This window comes from Callionymus lyra, chromosome 3 (genome assembly GCF_982586985.1).
Source record: "Callionymus lyra chromosome 3, fCalLyr1.hap1.1, whole genome shotgun sequence".
Classification (NCBI taxonomy): Eukaryota; Metazoa; Chordata; class Actinopteri; order Syngnathiformes; family Callionymidae; genus Callionymus; species Callionymus lyra.
Genome location: NC_141820.1, coordinates 29388690 through 29412900, shown reverse-complemented (window position 1 = coordinate 29412900; position 24211 = coordinate 29388690). Strand labels below are relative to the sequence as shown.

At 38.2% G+C, this 24211-nt stretch overlaps 1 protein-coding gene across 1 annotated transcript; it reads left to right on the top strand.

The window, feature by feature from the left end:
• The first annotated feature begins 879 nt into the window (after positions 1 to 879).
• LOC148084387 (retinoic acid receptor beta-like) lies at positions 880 to 22066 on the top strand. The gene is made up of 8 exons (XM_087787452.1): positions 880 to 1599; positions 6313 to 6461; positions 11120 to 11261; positions 11396 to 11556; positions 16484 to 16660; positions 19762 to 19966; positions 20061 to 20219; positions 21245 to 22066. Exons 1-8 carry the CDS (start codon positions 1446 to 1448, stop codon positions 21424 to 21426), a joined length of 1329 nt encoding a protein of 442 aa, XP_087643578.1. The 5' UTR covers positions 880 to 1445; the 3' UTR covers positions 21427 to 22066.
• Positions 22067 to 24211: the final 2145 nt, after the last annotated feature.

Genomic DNA, 24211 nt, shown 5'->3' with positions numbered 1-24211 from the left:
CGCTCAGCAGGTAATGCATCTCCCCTGAAGTCCTGCACATGTAATTAGAAGGTGATAAGGAGGCCGTCCATCAAGATAATCAGCTCCGTTTTGCTGCTGCTCCGGCCAAACATCACCGTCACTGACATCACACGTCAGAGGAAAATGACAGGAAGCCTCACATACTGACACCTTCACTGACGCTCAGAGCTGGAGAGGGTTGTTTCAGGTGAGGGGCTAACGTTTGTGACAGCTCTGCTACATCTTCACTGCAACGTCAACACACCAGAGGCTGAGACGAGAACATCACTGGACAGTTTATTGACAACACAGGGATGTCTTGTGGTGATGACAGTGTAGAAAACAAAATGAATTAAATAAATATCAATTAAATGTATTGACATTGAGAGAATACAACAAGTCAAATAAGTAACATTGTGTTAAACAGGGCATATATTTAATTACCTAAATAAAATTAAATACATCACATTTTATTAAATAATATTCATGATCTAGAGAGTTTTTTTTTAACCGGATGCTCCGGATTTTGACACACAGTGGTGGCTACCAGCAGTGAAATAAATCCTGCTAGGATAGTTTTTATTAATTTACCTTTGATTTTTATACTTTATTTTTAAGGAACAAGAGTAAGATATGCCTTTATTCTTCCCATATTAGGGAAATTAAGGTCTTAAAGCTCATAAAACAATGATCCCCAAACAAACACATATTCAAAAATATATAATTATATTTCACAATTGGCAATTGGCATTATATTGCCATAGTATATATATATATATATATATATATATATTTATGGGTATATATGTATATATATATATATATATATATGATGGGGATCATATTTTTAATATTGTTATTAATTTATTGTTCGTTTTTATTCATGTCTAACATAAAACAATACATTTTCATGCGTAAAGTGCAAAGAGTCAAAGAAGTTTTTATTTCCCAAAGCATGTCATCCTGGAGTAGTTCGCGTCAGAAACACTTGAAGAATGAATGAAGGACGAGCCGCAGATCTGGTTCCTCCTGCTGAAAGTGAGAGTTGCAGCGTGAGATTCTCGTCACCAAATATTTCTCTCCTCTCACGACAGCAGAGTTTTCCTGCGCGAGTAAACCGATCCGGATCGTTTCTCCTGCAGGTTCTGCCGCCGAGCCCAGTGTTCTGGTCCCGGGCCGGGATCATGGGAAGGTCGGCCGCCTGGGAAGGGTCATTCAAAGTTCACCGGCATATATTAGGCAATTCAATCTTTCGCTCTCGCGTGCGCTCGCGCGTGTGTGCGCGTGCGCAGGGACAGAACTTTTAAGCCTCCCGTGCGTTTATTCTTCCATCTCTGGACGTAAAGATCCAACAGGGTTCGGGTCGGATTCGACTGGACTGTTGGTGTCGATGAAGCCCGGAGGAGGAGAACCTGGACCAGGAGCCGGACCTCGTCTCTGAGATCATGTTCGACTGCATGGACGTGCTGGCAGTGGGTCCCGGGCAGATTCTGGACTTCTACTCGTCCGGACCGTCGTGCATGCTCCGGGAACAGGCGCTCAAAGCCTGCATCAGCAGACTGGCGCAGCGGCAGTGGCACCGCCGGCGCAGCGCAGACTGTAGGTGCATCTTCTCTGGTCTTCTCTCATCTTCTCTCATCTTCTCTCATCTTCTCTCGGATCTTCTCTGGTCTTCTGTCCAGTCGAGCTGCTGACCCGCATGTGTGACCCCGCATGCTGTTAAAGGGGCAGGCTCGGCTGCACAAGTCAGGTCGCTATTTATAGAAATGAACAGAGTCAACCTGTGACTTGTTTAGACGCGTTTAAATGGTTGTTACTCATTATTTGAATGGAGTGTTTAAATGATTATGTATAACACGTTATTAATTATTATTTTAGGATGCAAACAGCGCAATACTTTCAATAATAAAAGAGGAAATACCGTATTTTATTTGTAAACTGACTGATGGATAATACGTCAGCAAACTGCTGCATCACATAAAGTTAAAACGTATATTTGGATACAAAATAACGCATTCCTAGATCTTAAAAACGATTTTTTTAATTCAGCATATTTATAATCCAAATAAAAACAAATTAATTGAGTTGACAAAAACAAAGGAATTAAAGACAATTTAATTTTAAACAAAGTAGTACAGTTCAGTCAAGACTAATATTATTATTTTTAATAATATCAAGTAATTATTACACGAGGACACCCTGAAGGCAATATCAATTATTTATATGGTCCATTTTTTTTAAATGTATTTTATTTTTTATATGTAACACATATATAATCAAATGAGAAATATTAGAAATATCTTTTTTTTTGTCTCGCATGTTTAATGTAAATGATCCATACTGAGTTTTTCAGTTCTAAAAACATTAAAAAAGTATAGCCACAACAGTTAAGTAAAATAGTAATTAAATTATGATTGGTATTATCGACCTGTTTCAGACTGCAATTATTATGGATTAAAATAATTGTACAGTTTGCTAAGTAAATAATGTACTGATTTATAAGTTGCAATGAGAAAAGAAAGGTTTAGGTTTGTGCTTAGAATTTTAGAATCTGTATAAACTGTACAAATACACACTTTCCTTTGAGGCTTTTCATTTTATATTTTTAAAGTATTTCAACCTAAATAGTATTTAGCTCTATTGCATTTATTCTTACAAATGTAAAATAACTCTACAAGTGTGATTTTTTTAAAAATGTATTTAAAACCTATTGTGTGTGTGTGTGTGTGTGTGTTTGTGGCAGGAACCATTGGAAAGAAATCTCCCTCCAATAATAACATTTGTTAAATAATAATGATAATTAATAAATCATTTGAATAATTAATTTCTTTCAACTTAAAACAGTCTGTTTGTAAAGTAAAGATAGCACACAGAAGCTGGTACTATCTTAGCAAAAAACAAATATGCACTTGCCAGGCTTTAACAATAATATATATATATTTTTTCTCAAGTTGAAAAAAGTTATATGATATTTTATTTATCAAACATGAAAGGCAAACACCAAATAAAAAAATTACATACTTTTAATGTGGAATTAAAATGATCATGTGAATTTTTTTAAAAAATATATTGAGTGTCAGGATTAAAGATTTAGATCTACTTTAAATAGATAAACAGTTTTGAAAAATTACATATGTTATTAACTTTCATTAATCAAACAGCTTGGATAATAATAATTATATAATAATTAATTATAATAATACATCTTAAACTAATGGTGTAAATAATGCTAGATTAGAGGCCTAGTGATGCTACTAATTGAAACGGTGGATACACTTTTTTCCTGTTTATATCCAACAATTAAACAATAATAACAATGAAAAGAGAAAGAAGATAAATTACCAACATTGTTGTCCATCTAAATATCCAGGTTAATAATAATCTAACTGTTGCATTATTAATAAAATTTGTTGACAAAAAAATAAAAATAAGACTATTTCTATTGAACGTAGAACAAGAGTCTGACATGTATTTATTTGCTGCCCTGTACCTTGAGTTGTTGTGAGTCTAGAACAATCAAAAATAAAACAAATGATGCTTGTTGAAAGTCTGCAGGTTCATGTTTCATAGAGCTCGATATCTGGAAGAGTTTCAATCTGCTCCATGACACTTCTCACTTCTCAATGTTCTGCTCCAACCTATCATCATTATGGAAAGTTATCACAGGAATTATGTAATGCTGTGAGTTGTGATCAATAATGGTTCCGTTTGAATGATAACGAATGAACGGTATATAAGATTAAACGTCTCCTCCGCATCCAGACTTCCTGCCTGGCAGCACGAGGAGTTCAAACGCTGCTCCTCCGTGAAGCAAACCTTTCCGTGAGATGCTAAAGTGACACTTTTCACTACAGATGATAATGTAGCTGCTGAACAAATGCAGACGATCAAACAATCAACAGTTTGGGGGAAGAAAACCCTCTTGTTGCCTTATGAGCGAAGATAAAGAGAGTGAACAAACTATATTTCAGCTCTTGAATCCTGATTCATGCGATTAAACGTTTGTTTTTTGGAGTTAATATGTGTTTAGTTTAGTAAGATTACTTCTTGTTTGACATCAACTCGTGTTCAGATGCGTAAAGTGAGAGTCGCACCAGATCCCCAGCACAACCATTTAAAGGTTGAAGCTACTCAAATTGTATAATATATATTTAGAGAGGGAAGCTTGTAAACACTAAACTTGACGTCTCTCATTTTAATACACGTGACAGCGCGTTACAGTTTTGTACTTGTTGAATGAGGGTCATTTTTCTGACCTGTGACTTTCATGTCACATCCATTTCAGGAGTTACCAGAAGTGTCATAAAAAAAAAAACATATACGACTCTCCTCTAATTTTACATTTGATCCTGTAATGCTAATCTCTTATGGTTATTACAAAGACACAGCTTCTTTAAATGACATCCCAGATAGCAAATACTCATAATAATATAATACTAATAAAATACTCAAATACTTGCAGGAGCCAAGGTCAAATGCAGCCCCCCCCTGCCCTTATTTAACATGAGTTGTATGCTCTCTTTTGTAGTAAGATTTAGTCTGTTAACATTAACACATAATGCGATTTAAGGCTGTTAAAATCATATTTTCTTTGTAAAGTGAAGGCATTTTAAACGGAACATCGTACTTATTAGCTTAGCTGGTGGCTAACTGTGCTAGTTGCAGTCATTCTAATGGGAAATGTAACATGCCTGTAATCATTTAAATTGGAATTCTGTAAATCTCTTTAACAAAAAACGAATTTATATAATTTAAAAATCAGACAGATTATATTTTTGCAACAAGACAACAATGTACGTGAATTCTGTACTTCCGTCTCAGAAATATCAACGCCTTCAATGCAGTTGCTCGGTTAGTCACTGACATAAAATGACAAACCAAATTCATCTGATACATGAATCCATAGTCTTGCAAGTGCGTTGCATCACTCCTGAATGATCATGTCTATGATAGAGAAGGATTAGAATTTGCATTTTAATGTATTTCGTTATCATTGCACAGCAAGTTAGCTTCTACCACTGCAAGCATTCTACAGCTTGAGAGAAATACAATAGTCTTGTTTTTGTTTAAGATGAATCAAGTGCCATTTCACAGGCCACTGGTTTCTTGTTTGTGTTATTTCTTGCTGAGGAGATGTCCTGGCAATGGATAATATTTAAAAGTCAATAAAAAAATATTGTATTAACTTGATAATCAACAATGTCTGTAGATAAAATACTGGAATCGAGATGCTACTGCTATAAACTGTTTATGCTTTATTTATTTCATAAAAACTTTTTTTTCATTTCATGAGGAGAAACTGAAGAAAAGATAAATCTGTTCTTTATTTAAAATCATGCAGAAATTTTTGGAAAAAAAACAACATTATTAAAAACTCAGTATAATGAAGAGAACATGTTTATTTTTAGCTTTAGCTACAGTGGGATCAAATGACCTTGAGTTTCTTTTGTGCAATATTTTTGCATGCATTTAAGGTTAAAACTAACGCACAAAAAACAGTTTTTTTTGTATGTAGTCTCTTAATTTGTGTGTCCTGCCGTGATGTGTGTCTCCGACGTCCGCGATGATCACAATGAAAAAGGTGTGATGGGAGGAGGGGGAAGAGGAAAGCAGTCTGTCATTAGGTACATTTATTAAAAATAAAATACTAAAGATAAGATTACATGAGATGATATAATGATTGCAGTGTGCACAATTAGTAGGTAATTTAATGTATGGTAAATGTATTCTTGTTTAGGTAAAGGCTTCTCCCTTTTTCCCCCATTGAGTTTGATTTATACTTTATGGTATTTATTCGTGTGCTTTTTTTTATCTTGTCTTTTCTCCTCTGATTATAGTTAGTTTATACTTATAGTGAGAGTTTATACTTACTATATATATATATATATCACTTGTTGATGTGTGTTGACTGTAACAAGTCATATATATAAATCCCTGTTCTGGTCATTTTATTTTACATTTGATTCTTGTGTGTGTTTGTGGACTTTAAAAATCATCCTGTCTGCCCGTTGTTACACTCACACAATACACTCTTGGGTTCCCAGTCATGTATATTTATACAACCAAAATATTTGCCCTTTAATGTCATCCTAAAATTCCCTTTACCCAGACTATGTAGTTATTTTATGCAGACAAAAGTCCTGGACTTAACAACCACCTACGAGAATATTAAGAAAGCTGTAATTTAACAATTAAACACATTCATATAGTAAACGATCTGTCATAAAAAGTGTATATTCACGTATAAAGTGAGGTTTTTAGGAGCGAATCAGGAAGCGGTTCACCTTCATACCTGTGTTTTCTTTGTTACAGCCAGAGAAACGCACAGCAGCAGTTCTGAGGAGCTGGTGCCCAGCCCAGTCAGCCCTCCGCCCCCACCCCGAGTTTACAAGCCCTGCTTCGTTTGCCAAGACAAGTCTTCTGGATACCACTATGGTGTCAGTGCTTGTGAAGGCTGCAAGGTACGAATCCCTCACCTTGTGCTGGTTCCCTTTAATTCAGAGTATTTTTGTTTACTTGAGCATGTAAGTGCTGAGCAGCTCCACTCATGCAGGCAAATAACAATAATAATAATAGTAATAATCATTTGTATTAAAAACAAACATCATTCGTTTCTAAATGAGGCAGTTCACTAATATGAGAAAAACAAGTTAGATTTCATGAGTTATAAAAATACAACTGTTGAATAAAATAGAATAAAATGATTGAAACATATTTAAAACCTATGAATGAATCCAGTTAAAACAACAGCCTCTGCCTCAGCTTCTAATAGTGGGTTATTAAAATGGAATAAAACAAAGACACAGACTTAAACAGTTATATCTCCTTGAAATGTGATTTAAATTCTTTAGGTTTAAAGGTGTTGACAGCATGAACTACAGTAACAGCTGTGAATGGTGAGGTTTAGGAGATTTTGAGTTAACCAGACGAATTATGGAAGCGCTGTGGTGAACTTAAACCTGGCTTACAATCAGATCCAAAAATGGTTTACAAACAAATATATATAGGTTTACATTTTACACACAGGATTATCAACACAAGTATTGCGGAGACAATCGTTGGCTTGTGCTGGAAAGATCTGAAAATTCAACTAGAACGAAAAAACAACATTTGATGATAAAATGTGATCCATCCTTTGACAGGCACAAGAATTAAAAAAAATAAAAAATTCTACGGTACATGTGTTTAACTCACGGCATTAGGGCCAGATCGGGCAATTACTTTTTATTGTCAAATATGCATGTATTAAGACATACAGCATAAATGAAATTGTGGTCCCTTCTGACCCACGATACAAAACATGAATACGGTTTAAAGGACATTAATTAAGAAAAAAATAAAAATAAAATAAATAACCAACAAAATGAAATAAATAATCAACAAACTTAAATAATCAACGAATAAACAGAATATAAAACAAAAAACAAAGTTAGTGCACGGATCATGCCGTATAAAGATGCTTAGTGTTTGTGACTCATAGATCATTGATTTGACGTTTGATGAGAGTGATGGAGAACATAGATAAAAAGGATAGACTGGGTTATAGACTGGATGAAATATCATATCATACTTTCTGTTAATCCCATTTAAATTTGTACCTTTCGTGGCGCCGACCTAGACTGCCTTAAAGATTTGAGCCTCATGTACAATTGAGTTTGACAGCCCTGGTGCACTAACTTGGCAGTTCATTTTGTTTGTGTACGACGCTGGTAATTGATGCAGAACTTTAAATATTGGCCCGGTGCCCACCCCTGCATATACACCTAAACATGTGCCTTCATTTGAAGGTCGCGAGAGCTCAATGTTTTGGCTTCCTTTGATATTAGTGCATGGACAGCCAAGTGCTATCAAGAGGCCCCACGAGGGGTTTTCTGTTGCTCTGTTTAAAGCAGGCCTATTGTTTTGACACTGATATGGAACGGTGCCGCGTCATTTCTCGGGGCCCCCTTCAGCTGGGGTTCCTAGGCGATTAAGTGGTTCCCCTCCAGGGTTTGAATCCTGTGGTGTTCAATTCCAAACATGTGGATACAAAACCGTCATTCTGCAGGTACTGAGAAATGTCTTCGGTTTTCTTTGGCGCACCGAGCGGACAAAGCAGTTAAGAAACGTTCCAACGAACACGACTGACTCTGTCTTTCTCTTCTTCTCTAGTCAATTTAACTGCTGAATACAATTCAAATATCCTGGGGAATTACTTTTGAGTTTTGCTTGCGTTCAATTTAACGAGCATTTAAACACGGAGAATATCATGCATCTGTTATCAGCATTAATGAAATAGTCCTCTACAAATCAGATCAAATGTCTATTAAAATATTGAGTGAGTCACCGGCGTGAATAGAAAGTGAAGGAAAACTAAACTAATCTTCACTCTGTTGTTTACCAACCGATCTAAATGTGTCCTCACCTGCTGAGTCTGGGCTAAGTATTCCATAACCATTATTTATGACCATTACAAGACTAGTTTAGAAGATGCAGTCAGACATTTTTCATCATAAAGTTTTAGTTTCATCATCCTTAACACATACAAAAACAATAAGATTGATTAGATGGCGCTAGAAACGTACATCATAGACGACAAAAAAAGCTCTTAAAATTCATTTAATTTCCAATACTACACATCATTGCATAAAAACATCAAGAACTATATTACATTTTTTTTTACTAATTTATTATTCAGGAGTAGGTAAAAAACAATTACTTTACTTAAGTTTCATTGTAACAAGTTTCTTGAATATAAATACAACAAATAGAATTTCGACTATATATGTACTGTACTCTCTATGTTAACTACATAAAAAATTCTAGAGACCAAATGGTAAATGTTTAGTTTACTGATGCTCTAGATTTTCGTATACATTTTCCACATTTTATTTTGTTGATGTATATCTAAAGTACACTCTTATATAAAAGGATTGTACTGGTGGAATACTACATGATGTACAGTATATAAATACATTATTCTGCACTTTGATTAAACTCTTTACTTTGTATTAGTATTGTGTGGTTGTAATTAAAGTATTTTTAGGATAGGTTTGATTATTAAACAATACGTGTTAGTCTTCGTATTAATGCACTTACACTTTTGGTTTTAAACGTCAATATTCTTAAATATATAACATTTATTCTATCAAATGTATTATACCTCGGTCCTAGAATAAACCAAGTGTTCTCATAAAACACTTGAATAAACTACTCAGGTTATTTTTAAGTTATATAACTGATAATAGAAACGTATTGATCACACAGTGGGAGAAAGAAAATGTTTGAAGCCATATCGTAACATTTTATGTACAAACTGCACTTGTTTTGAGAGGTGATGAGTAACCATTTTATTTTAATTTGACGTATTCCCTGAATTCTAAATAATACACAATAACTTGTTACATTTGACTGGGAATTGTAGACTGAATACATTTTTTAATGAACCTGCATATTCAGGAAGACGCTGCTGAATTAGTGACCAGTAAATCCGAACCCGAGGTTGACGTCGATCGCTGGTCGGTGTGTAAAGAAGAACAATGAGCTGCAGACGGCATGAGCGTCACCGGGGCGGGAGAGAAGTAATAAGAATGAGTTTACAATTATACAGTGGGTTTATTTTGATTATACGGCTGTTATTTTAATATCTGTTGAGGAAATTTAAAATTGAATTTAAAACGGTGTTTTACAGTTCAGATTAAACTGGATTTTCAACTTCACAACATTTTAACAATTCTTAAAATGACTCTCAGAAGTGATCGGAGATGATTCATTTAAACTTGCAATTATTATGCATTTTACAATAGCAAATGTTTCCTCCTTGCCCTTTTTATTATTCTGTTTTAATGACAGCAACGTCGAGGTGATTTCTTTGGGCGGGTGTGGAACCACTGAGCCTGGGTGGTCTTCCTGCTCCCACTGACTACTGCAGTACACCTTTAAATTTTGTCAAAAAAGTCAACAATCCCCAACAAATTTGAGCAGTATTCAGAAAATCCTAATAAGTTACTAATAGGTGGTTTTAAATCGTATAGACCTGTTGCACCGCGGGTGGATGCTTGTCTAACAGCTTGTTTTCTGGACCGTCACTAAGGACACGGAAGCAGAAAGTGCTTCATTACAGCCACCAGCTGTGGATCACACAGTCTCTTAGGTTAGAATGAACAACTATGTTGGTTAAAAACGTGTCTCTTCATCACTAGCTGCTCCAGGTGTGGATAAACCAGATGAGGGGATATATGAGCATCTTCTCCTCTCAAGGTGGTACGTTGAGTGTAAACTGTATGGTCGTGTTGAAGAAAAGGTGAGGCCCCCCCCCCCATGAAAGACGCCTCTCGCTGTCGAGATGCATCCCATGTTGGAGAGCAAAACTCTGCACCTATATGTAAAGCAAACGCCTGGAATAACTTAGTATGTCATGAACCCATGAAGATGACAAAGGCCTGAGGCCGGGAGCCCCCCTCTCTCCTTTACTTGTCGAGTCCTAAAGCGTTGACACAGTGGAATTAGTTTGATGGAACTGGTTTGACAAGCGGGAAACCATAACCTTTTGAAAAAAGAATTTCAGAAAGCTCATGTCGGACAAAAGAGCCCAGTTTCTCCCCGAACCCCTGCTGCTCTCAGCTTCCCTGCCTCAGACAAACTTCCTGCAGGGGAAGAGAAATTCTCCCACTGAGCTTGATGTGAATTTTAAAATCTTCATCATCAGCTCATTAGATTATTAGTCCTCCTTAGGCCGGATTATCACGCAGTGCCAGATATCAGATGGCTGGCACTGCGTCCGTGTTGCTCCGTTCAGCTGACTTCTCAGTTAGTGTCTGGCTGTGACGGCTTTCTCTGGGTTTTCTCCACCATCGCTGTGAGATCTTAACCTGGTGCTCACGTCTATGTTGGACCACTGATAGAGAAAATGCTTCTTCCACAATCTTGACCCTGACATGTTTTTCTGGAAACCGAGACAATAATTAATCTCTGTTTCTATTTAAAAACCATATTAAGGTATAAAACCTTTTTCCTTTTTCCTGCGTTTCAATCGAGCAGTGATGGTCCCACAGTGAATTCAAGGTCACCTTCAGTTACCAGCGGCTCAGCTGTAGAATTGAAACCGTATTTCCTTAAACAGTTCTTTCCGTCCACACAGGGTTTTTTCCGCCGAAGCATCCAGAAGAACATGGTGTACACATGCCATCGAGATAAGAACTGCATCATCGACAAAATCACCAGGAACCGGTGTCAACACTGTCGTCTACAGAAGTGTTTCGCCGTGGGAATGTCCAAAGAATGTAGGTCCATTTTTTCAAACATTTTTCTAGACAGAAAACCCAATTGAAATGTACTGCTACTAAAAATGGGTTGACCAGTTTTAAATCTTAATCCTGGCACATGATTCTAATCCTACATCTTTCTACGGCCTCAGCTGTTCGAAATGACCGCAACCGAAGGAAGAAGAAAAGCTCCGACCCTGAACTCGTGGACCAATTTGAGCTCACGGCTGAGCTAGAGGCCATCATTGAAAAGATCCGAAAAGCCCAGCAAGAAACGTTCCCTTCCCTGTGTCAGCTGGGCAAATACACCACGGTAAGTCTATCTCAAGCCCAAACATGTCTGTTCACTTCTTTATTAGCTGAATAAAATAGAATTAATAGTCATATGAAACAGATTTAGACTAGAAAATATAGATGATTTGACAACCATTTAGAGTTTTTAGAAATGTTAACAAAATTTCAACTCTTTCTACTTATGAAGGAACACAGTGCGAGAGATAACACAGTTGGTACTTCTGTGCTGCCTGAACAATGTTATTTTGGGGACTCACGCCGATGTGTAGGACTCCATGCCTTCAGTATATCACAGATCTATTTTTCTTTTTTAAAGCGCAACTGATGTTGATTTAAGTGTCTCTTAAATTGATCATGCCGACTCCGCTGTGATTAAGGTTTGTCACAGCATGTCATCATGGGATTACAGCTGGCTGGAGGAGGAGTAAAGACCCTTGTAACATCATAATGGACTCCGCTCTTGTAACCTCTCGTTTGCCGAGATTTCAGATGGGGGTGAACTTTAAAATATAACAACTTCAAAACATGGTCATGATGAGGGACTTACTACATCTTGGAGAGGAGGACTAAATATTTATTTTATCTTGCGTTATCTTAAGTTTTAAATATTGAAAAATATCCACAAAAAGTAAATAAGATACATTGATCGTAAAAGAGAAAGATCACTCTAGCACCTGAAGAAGAGCTTGCATGCCTTCATCTTTAAGACAATGTTTCCAGATGATAGAATTCCAGGGTTAAGTCAGTACTTTGGTGATTTAGGCCTGTCAAACTGAGTCTACTGAGTGTTGTATTTGACGAAGACATTCTCTCAGGAACTCAGAAAAATGTTTTCACAACACGATCTGGAGCTTATAATCCATGCATTTGTTTCTTCTCGTTTGGACTATTGTAACAGTTTATTTTTGTGTCTAAACAAGAAGGAGCTGTCTCGCCTGCAGTTAATACAAAACTCTGCAGAGATAATTATGACCAGCTCTAGTAGAAGAACTCATATTTCTCCGATCCTTAAAACTCTTCACTGGCTTCCAGTTTCTTTCAGGATCAACTTTAAAATTCTGGTTCTTACTTTCAGAGCTATTCATGGTCAGACTCCTCCTTACATCACTGATCTGATCCAGCCTTACACCCCAGCTCGGGCTCTGAGGTCTGTGGATCAGAATCTACTGATTGTTCCTGAACACGGTTCAGGACCAGAGGAGAGAAATCGTTCCAGGCTGTCCTAAACTTTGAAACGATCTTCTGTAATCATTGTACAACAAAATCGCAACTGAGAAGAGAAGTCCCACCTTAAGTGTAAATGAAAACCCATTATTGGCTGCTTGTTTCCACAACCTTGTTTTTGTGTTCGCTTCCTAAAGTTTGTGACCAAAGATGAAAGTGAAGCTCCAAATCACGAGCCTGGTCCTATGAATCAGCTCTTTCTTGATTATTGCAGACAAATACTGAGACCTCAGGACTCGCTTTAGCGATCCATCTGTTAGTCGTATTTCCTTTCCTTCCACTCGTGGTCAAGACTCCAAGCACCCAGTTGACCAAAGTAATGATCATTGTGGTCAGTATTTATTTCATGATCTTAATCATCATTTATGGTTTTATCTCATTTAACTTTACTGTCGATCTTGTTGGTTTTAAGTTCTTTTAAAATAAACAAAGAGTTGTTTTCAATATGGGTTGATCGTAAGTGCTACATACATTTCTTGTTTGTATGTTTGTAAGTTTGTATAGTGTGTTTCTGTGTGCCCTGTGACTGTAGGGCGACCTTTTCAGGATGTCCTCATCCTCTTGCCCGAAGTAGCTGGGATAGGTTGCAGCCCCCACAACTGGAATCAGCCTCAGACAATGAATGTTAACAACTTACCATTGCCACCAAAACCCACCCCGACCCTCATTTGACCAGTTCTCTCTGCCTCAGATGACTGGAATTGTCAAGCTGAGCTCATTTGTTTCACTTTCCCCTTTTCTAACATCAAACCTAAACATGACAAATCAACCGGTTTACATGTAAAGTCAATGCAGAGGCGCTAGAATTGCAACAAACTGTCACGCCACTATATGTTAGCAGGGGTTACGACACATTCTCATATTACTTTGTCGCAGCTTTAATGAGTTTCTTAGTAGACGAAATCTGTGGAAGAAAACATGCTGAAAAATAAGAACTTCTGCAATGTGCAAGTCATGGCATTTTTTGTGATGTGTCTCTCTGTATCAAGAGAGGGAAAATCCAACAAGAAGAGAGAGCGATATAAAATAAAAACTCAAACACTTGCCTCAGATCAGTCATTCTGTTGTGACTAATCGAGTCCAGGTGGCGAGGGTTGTGTACTCAAAGTGGCACAGTAGCAGTTGTAATACACATCATTTTTAATTTAGTGTCACTCCTTGTTTTAAGCGATTCATCTGACCTACTTGGAAAAAGAAAAAGGCTACACTATATTCATATCATATTTCACCGGGATTTATGTAATACATTCATTTATGGGATCATAGGGAAACCTCAATGTTTGATGTCTAGTAACAGAACCTTTTTAATAATGGATCTGCTCAAAAGTTCAGGCTAATAATTTGTTATTGTAGTCGATCCATATATTTGTGCTTGAACCTGCTTGGTCTGTAGCATCTGCAACTAATGCTCCTCTGTCTTTACCGTCTAGTCTTTTTTAGACTCGATCGGCCTTAAAAAGTCCTTCATTGCTTTCCCATGACTTCAGGATAAATAAGCTTCTCAGCACAACCTAGAATTGACCAGGTTCTCCAGCAGCTGTGATGTCATTAGATGCTTGAAGTTCCTGTTGTAGCCAGTTGGAAAGAAATAGGAGTTGAAATATTCTTCAAGATCTGGATCCCTCCAACTAACAGTATACGGCCCCTTCATAAAACATACAATAATCACGGGTCAAACTTGATGTCTCAGTTCAAACCTTACATCACTGATCTGATCCAGCCTTACACCCCAGCTCGGGCTCTGAGGTCTGTGGATCAGAATCTACTTATGGTTCCACGCACACGGCTCAGGACCAGAGGAGAGAAATCTTTTCAGGCTGTTGCTCCTAAGCTTTGGAACGATCTTCTCTCTCTTTGCACTTGATGGATCTACTGACTCCTTTAAGAAACATCTTAAGACGTTTCTATTTGTTCAGGCTTTTCCTTGAATTTCTCGAACTCCTGTGTTGTTCTCAGTATTATCTTGATCTTTAAAGTATGTACTTTTTTTTTTGAGTATTGTTTTGATTGTTTAAGCGCTTTGTGACCCTGGTCTCGAAAAGCGCTATATAAATAAATATTACTTACTTACTTACTTACTACTTTACAACCTGGGACTTACCAAATCATCACTAATTAAACATTTACTTTGGCCTTTTCAACAAATTGTCGGATTTCCTCGACCACCTAGTTATATCATTTGCTGTTTGATATAAAATATTTTCTCATCTCCTTCATTTGCTTCAGAGATCTATGTCATATTTAATTTGTTATAGATCAAAATGTATTCAAAAGTTTCACTTAATTTGTTGCTCACAAGTCATTTGCATTTCACTTGTGAACGTCTGACTAAACCTCATTTATGCAGCTTTAGGTATTGGGTCAAAATGTAGTCTGTTTTGAGAACTTAAACTAATGAACTCTGAAAAAGTGGCCAAAACGTTATATAATTACCTGCTTGTTTGTCAACTGCTGCTTAAAATCAATTAACGCCTCAAACATGGAGGTGCCAGCTTCTTTAGAGCATGACAGTCTTGGCTGAATGGCGGGCCACTGATGCATGGAGAAGAGGTGAGCCGAAGGGTAGCTAGTGTTCCAGCTGGGACGTCAAGGTCTATTTGATCCCAAGCAAAACTGTTTATAGTGTCCCGATCTATTTTCAAATAGACTGAAACCCCAAAGAGGAGGGAGAAAGAGTGGTCATGAGTTTTGTTGCTGGTGACTGAATGCGACCGATTCCTTTGTAGTTGTGTGCCGACTTGATCCACCGTCTGGCCGGCACTTATAAGTGACCACTCACCTTTAGGGAAAGTGTTCTTGCTGGTACTGGCCAGGGTAGTGTCACAGCAGTGGGGACGTTGTGTTGGGAGGGTCATCAATCCCCCTGGGGAGGACATCAGGTCAAGGGAACATCATGAGAGGGCGATAAATGGCAATAAATTTGTTGTTTTATGCGATAGACAGACTGTTATAACCACACGATATTGGGGTGGATAACATTTCCAGCACAAAGGTCTTAAAAATGTGCCAGCGTCATGAGGACTAAATCTACTAGAACACTGGTTTGAGTGTAAATGTTTAACCCTCCTCTTATTCTTGGACCTCATTTAAGTTTATCATTGCAAAAGGTTTGAGATTATCATGATAAGCGGATGATTATGATTATGGACGATTGATTAAGTAGAGCCAGAAAGCAAACCTCTGGATTATCCATGTTCCTGCCTCACCTATACTCCTGAGGGTTTGGGGAGTAACCCGAGGAAACATGATCTCGGGAACCATATACCAAAGTTACTTTTCTATCTCTGGAATATCCTCAAATATATTGTAAGCAACTCAGTCATCTAGGAGAGATGCTGAGTACGTCTACTCCCCTCTACATTAAGACCGACCAGTGTAGGGACCCTAGACATAGCAAGCTGCTCGGGGGCAGACTGAGAACACATTTGGGGAGACTTTGGCTTATTGAACTAGAAGAGGTGCTGAAGGTTGTTTCTGGTGGGATGGAAGCTTTGGCCTTTCTTCCTCCTGCTGCTGGTACCACGCCATAAATGAACACCCAGCATGCATAACACACCTTCAAAGCAGTTGTTGCTCATTATCTCAAAATATAAATGAAAGTAAAAATGTAGAATATCACCCAAATACTGTTGTGAGATGAAGACTTAAAATTCTGTGACTGTGTGATTGTTTCTGCATTTGCACAGATGTCAAAATGTAATCGATTTTTCTTTTGGTTGTAGAACTCGAGCTCGGACCACCGCATCAGGTTGGATCTGGGTCTCTGGGACAAGTTCAGTGAGCTGGCCACGAAGTGCATCATCAAGATTGTGGAATTTGCCAAACAAGTGCCTGGTTTCACTGGACTGACCATGGCTGACCAGATCACTCTCCTGAAGGCAGCTTGCCTGGACATCCTGGTAGGTCTTTCTAGAAGATTGAAAATGTCTAAACATCTGCATAATTTGTTAGGTCGGTAAAATACTTCTCAGTGTATGGAGGGTTCTTAAGTTCAAAAATGGTGAAGGTCTGACAAATGAGTTCCCTCCAGTCACCCCAGGGGAACCTTGGCCGATGGATAGTTGCTAGAGGAATGAGGTTGTCTGGCCGCCATCCCAAGCATTACATGGAGACGGGGACACAGAGGACACGTCAAGTAGACATCCCAGTAGGAGGTGGACTACCAGGAGGCTGCCAAGCATCTCTGCTGCTCACACCCCTGAGGTGCACTTTCGAGGAGGCCACAATGGGGCAGTTAACCTCTTCAGATGGACAGTCACGCTATAATCCTTGATGGCCGTTCACACCCAGCGTACGAAACAATGCCTCGGCCGAGCCAGAGACTCAGGAAGCATAACTGAGATGGTAGAAAAGCCTTGTCAATCAGTGGTTGTCAATTCTATCCCAACTCCAAATACTTGTATGTCTAGTGCCCTTGTCAATACATTCAACCCATATTTTTCTCCTGATAGTTGAACAGGCACACATCCCACTGGTCTCGATGTGTGATTGGATAGATTTGAGTTCTAGATAAGCAGAAACCACTATACAGTGGTTCCTCACACATGTTTTCACTATTCTATATAAGTACATTTCAGGATCTTATAATCCCTCCTTGAATTCTTTATAAACCTTTCCTGTTATTAACATTTTCCACATTCCTACACAGTTGATACACTCTTGAAACAACAACATCATTTTAACAACATGAAATTCTTTACAATTACTCACCATGTATATCAGCTCCTCTGATCTAGCTGCGTCCCTCGTCTGTAATGTTGTTTTTACTGAACTGTTACTGAGGTTCATTTACCTGGTAGTGGTTCTCATCTTCCTGGTTCTTGGGTACTGAAGGAATTGTTTTGTGGACTGACCCGATACCAAACACAGTGTTCACGGATCTGGACATTGAATCATACACGTTGAATTTGAATATATTGAAATAAGCAGCACTGCATGCTAATAAAATGTCTGAAAAAGAGAGATTATAGAAGGTGAACCACGAAATGGCAAAATACCAGCATACATGTCAGAGTACTTTAGCGTCTGTGCCCAGTAACCATGTGAGCACAAGCACCAGACTAAGGTAGAAAGACACTGGTAACTATAGGGATAAAAAATAAAAAAAATCCAGGATTTTTTGTTTTTGTCCATTTTATTTACTAGGATCGACAGTTATATTATAATGAAATACATAATTTGAACACAGTGTAGAACCACTCATCACCCTTCTGGTGGTCCTGCTTGGATGCTCTGCAGCCTCTTCCCAGAAGAAAGAGGGCAGAAGAGTGCAGGGTGCTCCCCTTCTTTATCTGGATATAGAGCGATGATGGACGAATCATCTCTCTTTATAATCATAACCTTTTCCCCTTCATATCTTCAACTCAGAGGTTTACAGGTTACCATTTGGAGTTCGGTAGTATTAAATAAAATGAAATTAAAATAAATTAAATTCTCCAAAGACACAGTACAGAACAAAAAGGACATTTTTTATTTCAATAATAAAACGTCACTTTTTAGAGCAAAAATAAAGTTCGTGCAACAGGAAGGTGAAAAGTTGAACGCTCCGGTGACATTGCTGCGCTTGGCAGCCATCAACGTTCTCGCTCCGACACATTTGTGTTGTGAAGGGCAAATATATTGTAAAGAAGAACTGAAAGAGGTGTGTGTTAACAGCTACATCAGACACCAGAGTGTGTGTGTGTGTGTGTGTGTGTGTGTGTGTGTGTGTGTGTGTGTGTGTGTGTGTGTGTGTGTGTGTGTGTGTGTGTGTGTCGGCGCGGGCCAGGACGGTCAGTCCGAGCCGCTGCGAGGACCATGTTTTATTCCGTTTCATGTTGCAGACACGTCTGCCAGTCACTGTCAGAGACAACCCGCTCAAGTGGCTTCAAAGGCTGCCCGAGGCTGAGACAGCAGCCGTCCCTTCATTAGCTGCACACACACATGTGTCAACACACAAACATACACACTCATGACACACACACACCCGGCACTTAATTATCACCTGAACAGCTGAGAAGTTTATTCCAACATTTCTACCAGACTAGTTACAATGTTCTTGGCGTAAACATCTGGCATGTTGAAATAGTATCGTGAACAAAAATAATGAAACATTTCTGATAATACATGAGTATTCTTCAAAATATAAACTCACGTTGTTAATTGTTGTTAACAGCATATGTCACCGGGCACCAACTCCTGGTTCTGGGACAAGTACTGGTCCGTGAGGCATTTGTTACTGTGCCGCAAAAATAAAAAATAAAAATAATCTATTAGTAGGGAAAAAGAAAATTAATTTAACATAAGTGTGTGCATACAACCAAATATCTCCAGAGCTCTTGCTGATTCAGCGTTATGGTGAGATGTTTTTTTTTCATGCACTTAATTGTAGTTTTTTTTGCAGGTCATGCTTTTGTATTTTTAATTTTTCTATCTGAACCTCAGTCCGTGAATATGTTCCTGACATGTATACGGTCCTTGGTACAAAAAAGGTTGAGGACCTCTGGCCTAAGTAACAAATAAAATAGGGAACACACAGTTTAATATTCAAATAATAGGACATTTGTGATATGGAAGTCAAAAGAAGTCCATGTACTGAATCTTTTTAATTCTTTTTTCCACATGTAGGGAGCGGCCGCTGATAGTGAAACGCTTAGAAACGCTGAGACACAAGAACCTTTTAGTCAAATATTGTATTAGAATTTTATTCTGTGTGGTTGTTTTTGTTCAAACAGATAGAAGACTCAAGTGTCCTCTCTGGACTGTATCATTGCCTGTCAAACAAACCTCCCAGGATGGAATAAAATGATATAAGTTACAGTTTAAAAAGTGCCAAAACAAAGATTCACTTTCATCATTTCAATCGTCTGCAAGGTCACTGCCTACTATGTCTGCTGTTGGTGCACATTTGTTCGAAAGTCTCTTTGATGTTTTATGTATTTTTGTTTGAATTTCAAAGTGTCCAAGATTCAATTATTCTATACATCTTTATTTCTCCTCTCTTGTCTCTTCTCCGGCCCAGATCCTGCGCATATGTACCAGGTACACTCCGGACCAAGACACCATGACCTTTTCAGACGGCCTGACTCTCAACCGCACACAGATGCACAACGCTGGATTTGGACCGTTGACGGACTTGGTGTTCACTTTTGCCAACCAGCTGCTCCCTATCGAGATGGACGCCACTGAGACGGGTCTCCTGAGTGCCATCTGTCTGATCTCTGGAGGTGAGCGGCATCGTCGGCCTCTCTTTGAGTCCCTTTGACAGGTGGAATTAAAGCAGTCCTCTTTATTCCGTCGTTCTAAACGTGTGTTCCACAGACCGTCAAGACCTGAAAGAGCCGTCCAGAGTGGACCAGTTGCAGGAGCCCCTGCTGGAGGCTCTGAAGATCTATGTGAGGAAACGTCGGCCCAGCAAACCCCAGATGTTCCCCAAGACTCTGATGAAGATCACAGACCTGCGGAGTATCAGTGCTAAAGGTGAAGGAGAGCGATGGGAAGCTGACAGTTGATCCACGTGAACAGATAATTGTCCGCAGAGGCCTGACCTGAACATTTCGTTTAATTCACTGTATTTTTACTGCTGAACCTGGGATCTCACTCATACAGAAAATAATGCTCAGATGGTTAGCCTCAAACCTGATTATATTCCTCTTTTATCACCAGTGTCAGATCTTTCTTCTGAGCTGTTGTCACCAGCTCCTATCATTTTAAAACTTGCTAAATTAAGTAAAAGGTCAATTAATGTGTTGATTCAAGTTTGTCTTAAATATATCTTGGACCTCTATTGTACTCATCAGTGTCTGTTTGTACAAAACTCTCTTTTCATTGAAATATTTACATTAGAAAATGTAATTAAGCCCCACCCACTGAAAACACTCCTGTTTTTTCTGGAGATTAAATCTTGTTTATCATAACCTCAAAAACTTGAGGTTTATCACGCAGTGTCATCAAACCCTGAAGTCTCCACCTTCAAGGGACTCTTTGTATAAACAAAGGGGGTGTGATTACAGCTGGCTGGACCTATATAGAGGTTTGGTGTTTTGCTTTTCCCAAAATAGTGTTCTTTTTTTTCATTTTTACCATTGACAGCAGCTAAATCATTTTGTGCTAATAGTTATTTATTATCACCATAAAAAGACAAATAACATAAGTCCAAAGAAGAAATAATTTATTTTGGGATTATCACATTACTTTGCTAACGCTATAAGAAACCCACAATTCACAACTGGTTTACTGTACAGTCAAAGTAGCAACACAATGCAACAGTTGTCCGGCTTTATGGAAGAACTTCTCTTTAGTCTGGACCAGGGAACACTCAAGAACATGTCGTTTTTTTCAAAGTTACTTTTGCTCTGAACAATAGCGAGGAATCATTCATTGACTGTATTTGTTGTGTAATATTTCCTGATCAGAGTATTTGAATGAGGTGCAACAGAAGTAGCTGTGGCAGGGTTATGAAAACGTGAATAGTGCTTTAAAGACTTCTCGGTTCTGTCCTGCAGGAGTGGAAAGAGTCATCTCTCTGAAGATGGAAATTCCAGGCTGCATGCCGCCTTTGATTCAGGAGATGCTGGAAAATTCGGAGGGCCACGAGGGCCAGGTGCCCACAGGCAGCAGCACTTCTGGAGGATCGTCTCAGACGCAAGAGAATCCTGCGCACAGTGGTGACGAGGTCCACAGATGAAGCTGCTGCCCGGAACACGACGACCCCGCCGGTGATTCCATGTCACTTTAAAAAGCATTTGCACACGAAGACAATGACCAGACACCGACTAGAACCAGGTTCTGTTGCCGGGTCACATTTCCATTCCTTGTGTATTTGTTCTCATCTTGGATGTATTCTCTCCTGTAAGGAGAACTTTGGCCTCGTATGTGAAAATAATAATTCAAACTTGTCGCCGGCACTTTGGCGGACACGTTGAAGGGCTGAGGTTCTGCAGTCTCTTGTGTATAGTTGTCTCAGCATGACCGCCTGTTCTCCTCCTCCCACCATCCCTCGTCGTACAATGACAGAAGTCGCATTGTTGATGAGTTTTGTGACGCTTTTCCATGATCTTAATCATTTCTTTGACTAATGTTTAGTCCTCCAAGAATGTAAGAATCTCCAGACTTCAATAAACATGATTGTTCAAGCTGAATGTGTTCCAGGTCCCATTGTTACGACCTGATGATGATGATGATGATGATGATGATGATGATGATGATGATGTTGAGTGATTGTACGACTCTCTTCTGGAATGTTGGACGTGATAAATAATAACACTTGTGGTCTGAAAAAAAACGTCTGTCATGTCTGAATTAAAGGGTGCGGTCAATAACTTCAAGCAACTGTACATGTATTCATCTTCAAATCATTGGATATGTATTCATCACACAAATGTTAGGAAGTTCCTGTTAAAGAGTCAGTTTACCCTACATTCAAAATTATCTTATTTTATTTCTGTCAACCAACAGTTGAGATCATTTTCAGAGTAATGTGTGTTGGTGTCTTCGTCTTTATGCAAAAAAAACACACCAAATACCTCCATACTGCTCGTCTGTGACGTCCATCTTGTATTGAAACATCAACATGAGTAATTGTTCAGAAAAACAAAACAAGTCTTAATTTGACAGAATTAACAGAGATAATGGAAGTCCACAAATATGCAGATAATTCCAATAAGAGTAAAACTGATGTTGAAGGAAAGAAAAACTCTATTGAAAATATTGCAATCAGGCACTTATTATAACAGACATTTCACAGAATATAGAATTATTAAACTGTACAAAGATGTTTCCCCCCTGAACTGAAGATTCACTTGACAAGACAGTTAAGATCTTTATATGTCAGAAAACATCATTTGTTGATACCAACATATATTGAAGGTATTCTAGTACCACATCACTATTGATTTCACATAACTTTATCTATTTAAATCTTTTGTGGACGTCAGTAAATGAGGGCCTGAGTTTGACATGTGTTTTCTCAGAGTTGACATCTAAATAAAGCATTTATTATCCATCCATAAAGAGAGAAAACGATTAGTTCCATATGTGTGAGGAGTCCTTAAACGCATCACATTGCTGTCAGCTCTGGAAGAACCAGAGACAGTGAACAGGCTCCAGTGTATCTGCTGCACGTCTGTTAGAACTGACTCTTCACAGTCATGGACATGAACGACTTTGAACAGGTGCTGAAGACAAGATCTTACAAGGATTTCAGATTTTAATTAGTCTTGTCTCTGTGAGTTTGTTTGTTGATCTAGAGTTTATTGTTTTGAACACACAGACATACATATGGTTCCCCGTGCTTAAACAAAAATATAGTTTTGTCTTCATATATGTTGACCCCTAGATATTTGCAATTAAAAAAAACTACTTTTTTCAAAAAGGCATTTATGTTACTCTTGTTTTTTCTGATATAAATCAGCAGACAATTTAAATACATCAAATACATGAATAAATGTTGCCTAATAAAAAAACACACAAATTAGCTTCAACAATATATTATTAAACATATATTAATCAACACAGTATATCAGTGTAAAAACTACAAAAACTCGCAGTGAAACAATAACAAAACAAATGAAAACAAAATGCAGTTTCAGTTAGGTTTTTGTTTTTAAGAAAAATAATTGAAACCTACATGACCCAGTCAATCGGACCCGAGTTCCATTTCTGACGCCGCACCCAGGCCTGAATACTGCCACACCTGATCTCCATCAAGAAAGCTCTCATATGGGACCCGCCGGACAGAGTGAGGTCGACTAAAAGATCCCCAAAAGTTGTTACACGAACCAGCAAAAATAGCAGTTGATGCTGCTAAGATAGGCAAACAGTTGGGTTTTGATTTATCTCCCGTTAAAAATAAAAAAAACTATATTTAAAATACATGTTGTCTTTCCATGTGTTGTATTTGACCATATATTAACAGTAGTTTGATCTTAAACATCTAATCGTATAAAATAATAAATCAGTACCGCTGTATTCCTGTTTGACAAAAGAGCACTTGGCAGAGGTGTCCTTTCAGAATAAAAGTACAGAGGTGATGTTGTTTAATTAACAAATTAAATGCACTTAAGGTGAAATTATTAACCATTAGATGAATTTTATTGATACAAATGTGCCGTCTCTGTCGCATCCTTTTGTCTTTTCTTCCAAATAGTAAAAACTGAATCTTGCTCTTTATGGGAAGGCTGTGGAGAAATGTAGAGAAATAAAAGCACACATAACTTCCATCATATGAAGAGGAGGCAATGTTTTCAGTACAGATAATAAAAGTATTCAGGAGGAAGATGTAAACAGTGAAAGTGCAGAGTGAGTTTACTCTTCACAATAAAGACTTCAAATGCTACTCGACGCACCTACTCCTGCTGGTCTCCTGCTGTGATTTAACATTTTTTACTTTCTCCCTCTGATGGAAGTCAAAATGCAACCAGCCTTCTGCAGCTGGATCTTCTTTGCTCTGAACATTCCTTTATACTCCTGTC

Bases quoted from the DNA above. Each gene is read 5' to 3' on its own strand.
- LOC148084387 (XM_087787452.1), top strand. From the start codon at position 1,446: ATGTTCGACTGCATGGACGTGCTGGCAGTGGGTCCCGGGCAGATTCTG. The intron at 6,462-11,119 runs GTACGAATCCCT...CCGTCCACACAG, and splicing joins GTGCTTGTGAAGGCTGCAAG to GGTTTTTTCCGCCGAAGCAT. The intron at 20,220-21,244 runs GTGAAGGAGAGC...TCTGTCCTGCAG, and splicing joins GCGGAGTATCAGTGCTAAAG to GAGTGGAAAGAGTCATCTCT.